Below are 6,000 nucleotides of genomic sequence, written 5' to 3'. Positions count from 1 at the left end.
TCCAGCACACAGTGACCATAAAGGACAGGATAAAACTGCCACATAGAGTTTCCAAGGCTATAATCTTCACAGGCGCAGATAACTAGAATTGTTTTTCTCTTGAGGAGCCGCTCAGGTTCAAACTGCCGATTTTGATTTTGTACTTCGCTGCTGGATGGTTAGATTTTGTGTCCAATTGACAGCACTGGTGGGAAGGCAGGAGTGGGGTCTCACCTCTCAATCAGATTGGAGCCTGATGAAACCTTGGGGATGAGGCCTTTTTAAAAGAGCCGAGGAGGAGAACTGGCCTCTCTTTTGCCCTTCTTCGCCCTTGCTTGGATTCTGCACCTGAGGTTAGTTGCCCCCATGTGGCCTGCCCACCCAGGGAGCAGTTGATAGGTGCCACGCTTCCTGCCTTGGGTCCAATTGACTTTGCCCCTACTGGTTTGCAGCCTTCTTGCCTCCTGCCTCATTCTCCTAGTTCCTTGGTCTAGGTCTGTGAGACAGAGGTGTCCAGCTGGCCTCTGATCCATGGACTAGAGCGGAACTGAACTTGCTCCCTCTGCAGCTGTGTTGTTATAAATTCTGTTTGATATAAAGTTCCTTCTTGAACATAGATGAGTGTCACTGGTTTTGTTTCTCTAGAAAACAAGACACAACAGCTAAGTGCTTCATCATTGTGCCACTGGAGCATACGCTCTCTCTTCCAACCACGTGACTGAGAATCCCCCCCCCCCCCAATACAATAGCAAATGTCTCCTAAGAACAAGGACATTTTCCCATACAACCAGAATACTATTACCATACAAACAAACAAACGTTAACATTCATTTAATAACAGTATACCATCCATAATAAAAATTTCCCTTCAGCAAAAATATATACAAAGCAAAATAAACAGCTATTCAACCATTTCTACATATATAATTCAGTGACATTGCTATTAGTGTCGGTGTGAAGTGGTCTCTCTTGTTTTAACTGCATTTCACTTAAAGCGAATGATCATGAGCATTTCTTCATATGGTTGTTGGATGCCTGAATGTCATCTTTAGTGACTCATCTACTCATGTCTTCTGCCCATTCAAAAATATTTGGGTTATTTGTGTTTTTCTCATTAAGGTGTCGTAATTTTCTGTACCATTTTTAGATCAGCCGTTTATTTGACCTATTATTGCCAAATATGTTTCTCAAGCTATGGATTCTCTTTGTGTTCTTTTAATGTGCATACATGCAGTGTTTCAGGAGGTTCCAGCCCTCGGTTTTACCTTCTGGACTGTGAGTGTTTTTCACTATGTTTGCCCTTGGAAAATTGACAACAAGGACCAAAATCAATAACATAAAATTGAACAACACTGTACATAAAAACCACAGAGTAATTCAAGGAATAAAGAACTTACTTTTAAAAAATGCTTGAAACAAATGAGCACAAAATACAACATATCAGAGTCTCTGGGGCGCGGCTAAAGCAGCTCTCCAAGGGCAAATTATCGCACACACCAAAGAGGAAGAATGAAAATAAACGCCTTTGCACAAAGCCTGCAATTAGAACACTAGTAAAGCAAGCACTCAGACACCAGAGTCGGGTGGGGTGGGGTATTAGAGCAGAAATAAATGAGTCAGAAAAGAAAAAAAAATTTAAATCACCAAGACGTGAAGTTGTTTCTTCAGGAAGACTGACAAAATTGACATGTCACTGGCAAACCAGCACAAAGACAAGAAGGAGCAAAAAACAAATACCTTTGATAAGAAATGAAACAGGTGACATCACAACAGAAATAAAAAAGATAATTACCCAATATGATGAAAAATTATATTCCAACCAATTTGAAAAGTTAGAAAAACACAATTTCTAGAAACATATGACCTACATAAATCAACACAGATTGATATAGAAAACTTTAACAGACTATAAGACAAGAAGAAATAGATTTAGTCATTCAAACAATCCCACCATCAAAAAAGTCCTGGGCCAGATGCCTTTACTGGGGAAGTTTATCAGTCATGTAGAGAAAAGTTGACCCTAATCCTACACAAACTATTTCAGAATATAAAAAGGATAATATATTTCCAAACTCATTTTATGAAGCAAGTATGGCCCTGATGCCTAAGTCAGGCAGAGACATCACCAGAATTGAAAATTATAGACCAATATACCTCATGAATGTAGACGCCAATATTTTCAACAAAAAATTTCCAACAGAATTAAAAACACATTAAAAACACATTATGATTCAAATGAGATTCATACCAGCTATGCAAGTATGATTCAGTATTAGAAAAAGTCAATGTAATCCACCATACAAACAAAACAAAAATAGTCCCAAAGACTCAATAAAAAAAATTGCTAGAACTTATTTAAAAAATTGGCAATTCTCTTAGGGAGAATGACCCCTGATCTACTCCTGATGACCTCCAAGTGTATAGTCATTCGCAAGCAGCTAAGTTTGGCATATATTTGGGGGAGACAACTTGGGAGAAATCCTTCTGTTTCCCATACTTTTCAGCTGATTGACAGAGCAGATCTCATCATGGGAGATGAATACATCCTAAGATCCTAAGTGTCAAATCAGTGAGAACCATGGGCCAGTTAAGTTGCCACTCCCTCTAACAATCATATTCTCCCACCACGGAATCTATATCTGGTGAATGAAGCCCTGACTTGAGGTACCAATTTGGAAAAATAAGGCTCTTTTTTTTTTTAATCAGGAAGTTCAATTTTTATTTGGTGGGTACAAGTGAGGCAGCGCTTGGCGACCCAGGCCTTCATGAACGCAGGGCCCACCACTTGTCCAAGGGGCCACGGTGAGGGATGTGCTTGACTCCACAGCCATCGGGATGAGGCGCTTCTCAGCACCAGCTCCTCAAACTCATCAGCATTAAACTTGGTGAAGTCCCACTTCTTGGAGATGTGGATCTTCTGGCGCCCAGGGAACTTGCACTTGGCCCTGCGTAGGGCCTCCATCACATGCTCCTCCATCACAAGCTTGGTGTGGATGGACATGGACACAAAGCCTCCATCACAAGCGTGGTGTGGATGGACATGAGAAACCTGGCCAATGTGGACTCTAGCTACCATGCCTTGAGGTTTCCCCAAAACACCTCATTTGGAGCCTGTCAGCTCCAGCGCAGGACCACATCTTGTGGATGTGGATGATGTGGAAGCGGTGGAGCCACACTCGGATGTGGAAGGCATCTTGGCCACAACTTTTCACTATGTACTTGTCAACACAGATGCGGGCAGCCTCCAGGGCTTCGGAGCAGAGCTGCTGGTACTCATCTGACACCATGTGGCCACACAGCAGGCATTCATCCACCTCTGCCTTCTTCTGGCCCAGGTCAAAGATGTGAATCTTGGCACCAGGGACACCTCGACAGAAGTGGGTCTCTGGGTAGGGCTTGCTCTTACCACACCGGTGGTAACATCAGGCAGGGTGACGGCCCATGGTGACACCAGGATCAAGGTGGCACGTGGAAGGAAAAGAGCAAAAATAAGGCTCTTTAACCCATTTAATTATTCCGGGGTCCAATCCAGGTAAGCCGATAGCAAGAGTGGAGACACTGGAAAGCACTTGTCTTTTACGTGCCACCCTTAAATTGAAAGGTCCATGTCACGTTCTGACAGTTTTCTCAGGGTTCTGGCTGGTCACAGGCTGCAGTGAGGCGCTGAGTTTCATCACTCAAGGACGCTGACTTCCCCAGGGGGCTGCTGTAAAAGGGGATTTTTCTCAGAGCTTAAATAGAGAAGAGCCAGGAATTTACAGGGGGAAAAAATCTGAACAAGGATGACAAAATTGCCCTAGAATTGAAGAGGGTGACCACGGTCTAATTCTTCTTGCTATGACTGAATTACTGAATTGTGTGACGTGTGGATGAAATGCTCACAAAACTGTTAAAAAAGGAAAGGGAAAAAATCGGATTGGGATTGGCCGCCGTTTATAAACTCATGCATGCTGCAGCACACCCAAGACTGGCAAGGCTCTTAAAACAGTAGTTTGCAATGGTCAAGTTCGTCTTAGGGGAAGAGCTTCGTCTAGGGCTGTACGGAGAGCGGGCGCGGAGGGATCGCTCGGGCCCTGGGCCTGCGGTGTGCGAAGGGCTTCGGGGTGGCCTGGCCGCTTTTGAAGGTCCGCTCGGAAGAAGCAAGGAGCCGGGAAAATGAAAAAGAAAAGGCAAACGAGAACGGAGCCCGGCCTGCACGACAGGCGGAAGCCTCTCTTCGGCCCACCACTTAGTTCTTTGGAGCTCCTTCATTCACGCCGCGCAGGCTAGAGACGTCGCAGCACCGCCATCCAGGTCCCGGCTGCTCTCGGTCGGCCTCTGTTGAAACCATTTCCGGTGCCCGCCCGCCCCACGCCCCTCCCCCACCCCACTTCCGGCCAGAAGGCGCGCCGGGGCGGGATCGGCCGCCAGGGGGCGCCACGAGAAGGCCTGAACCACGGGCCGTGCCCACCCCACTTCCGGCCAGAAGGCGCGCCGGGGCGGGATCGGCCGCCAGGGGGCGCCACGAGAAGGCCTGAACCACGGGCCGTGCCCATGGCGTCCCTGGGTGATCCCCTCAGCCGCGGCCGTCCGTGGGGTCTCCTGCTCCTGCTCCTGCTCCCGCTCCCTCAGCTCTTGCTCGGCGAAGCCCCGGAGGGCGCCAAGGGGGCGCGGGGCACGTGGGTGTCGCCCCCCCACCCTTCCCCCTCAGGGGGTGGCCGTCGGCGCCCCGCAGGGGGTCTGCAGAATCCACCGCCTGCCAATGATCTGCCATCCTTCGGCGTCCCTGGATCCCAGCTCATAAACGGTCCAGGTGACTCTTCCCGTAGGCAGCCCGGGCAGAGGTTTGAGTCACGGGGAGCAGGACCCAGCGCTGCCTGGGGGTCCGGGGGCACCCAGGCCCTGCCTGCAGGGTCTGCGGGGGACCGCATTCCCTGGTGGGAAGTCGGCCGGTTCAAGATGTGTTGGGGTGCGTACTTTTCGGGGAAGCCACCGGGCTCCGCGAGGAACGGTTTCAGGGAGTCTTTCTTGCCCTTCTCACCCCAGGGTGTGGCCAAACGGATGTCAAAATCCTAGGAGGAGAGGATGCTAAAAATGGGGAGTGGCCCTGGCAGGTGAGTCTGAGGGCTGAGGACACACACGTCTGCGGAGGCTCGCTCATCGCCGATCAGTGGGTGCTGACCGCAGCTCACTGTATTGTCAGGTGAGCACTGGAGAGGTGAGAGGCCCGCGCCCAGTCTTGTGCTCAAACCGCCCCTGAGCCCGATTGTCCTGGCAAATTGGCAAAAGAGGAAGCCACGCCACACCAGAAAGCACACGATAACAATGGGAAGGGTCCCCCAGGAGTAGTGGTTGGCTGGGAATATGGGAGGAAAGTAGGGTGAGAAGCCAAGTCTGAGAGCGATTGAGGATGGGTCTTGGGAGGTTGGGAAGTGAGGGAGCTTGGGAGGTACCGGAAACTCAGGGGAAAAGCACAAAGAGGTGCGTCCCAGGGTCTCTACTAGGAGTGTGTCCTTTCTTCCTCAGACGTTTCAAATACAAGGTCAAGATGGGAGATGTGAGTTTCTATAATACAATCAACACAACTGTGACAGTCCCTGTCAAAAACATCATTATCCACCCTGAGTTCACAAAAACTGTCACCATTGAACATGACATTGCCCTTCTCCATCTGCTCTACCCTGTGAATTTCACCTCGACCATCAAGCCTGTCTGCATCCCACAGGAGACCTTCCAGGTGGCAGCTGGGACCAAGTGCTGGGTGACTGGATGGGGCCGACAGGGAGAAGGCGGTGAGATTTGTCAGGCAGGAGACAAACTTGGGGCAGTGCTGGGGGCAGGGGGCAGAGGACAGCCGTATGCCCTGGAGTAGCCATGATGGCTAATGGGAAGCACACTCCCTGGCAGGGGGTAAGGGTCAGGTGAGGCGGGCAGTGTTTCAGCAGTCAGGACAATGGTTCCCTGTTTGACCGAGGTCTTGTTTCAACACGAATATTTGATGGCAGTGACTAGGAGAGACACTTTTTTGGGGGAACTGGAGCT

At 49.2% G+C, this 6,000-nt stretch overlaps 1 protein-coding gene and 1 pseudogene across 1 annotated transcript in view; one reads left to right on the top strand and one right to left on the bottom strand.

Moving 5' to 3' along the window:
* Positions 1 to 2,742: 2,742 nt before the first annotated feature.
* On the bottom strand, positions 2,743 to 3,422 carry LOC101644991 (annotated as a pseudogene).
* Positions 3,423 to 3,976: 554 nt separating this feature from the next.
* Positions 3,977 to 6,000, top strand: part of PRSS42P (serine protease 42) — a 32,088-nt gene continuing 30,064 nt past the window's right edge. The window contains exon 1 of the mRNA XM_045297700.1: positions 3,977 to 4,103. Within this exon, the coding sequence (XP_045153635.1) occupies positions 3,977 to 4,103 (127 nt within the window). The remainder of the gene's footprint in view (positions 4,104 to 6,000) is intronic.

Source organism: Echinops telfairi, unplaced genomic scaffold, assembly GCF_000313985.2.
Source record: "Echinops telfairi isolate 266 unplaced genomic scaffold, ASM31398v2 ScPeMD7_7420;HRSCAF=8458, whole genome shotgun sequence".
In the NCBI taxonomy this organism is placed as follows: domain Eukaryota; kingdom Metazoa; phylum Chordata; class Mammalia; order Afrosoricida; family Tenrecidae; genus Echinops; species Echinops telfairi.
This window is presented reverse-complemented; position numbering and strand designations above follow the sequence as displayed.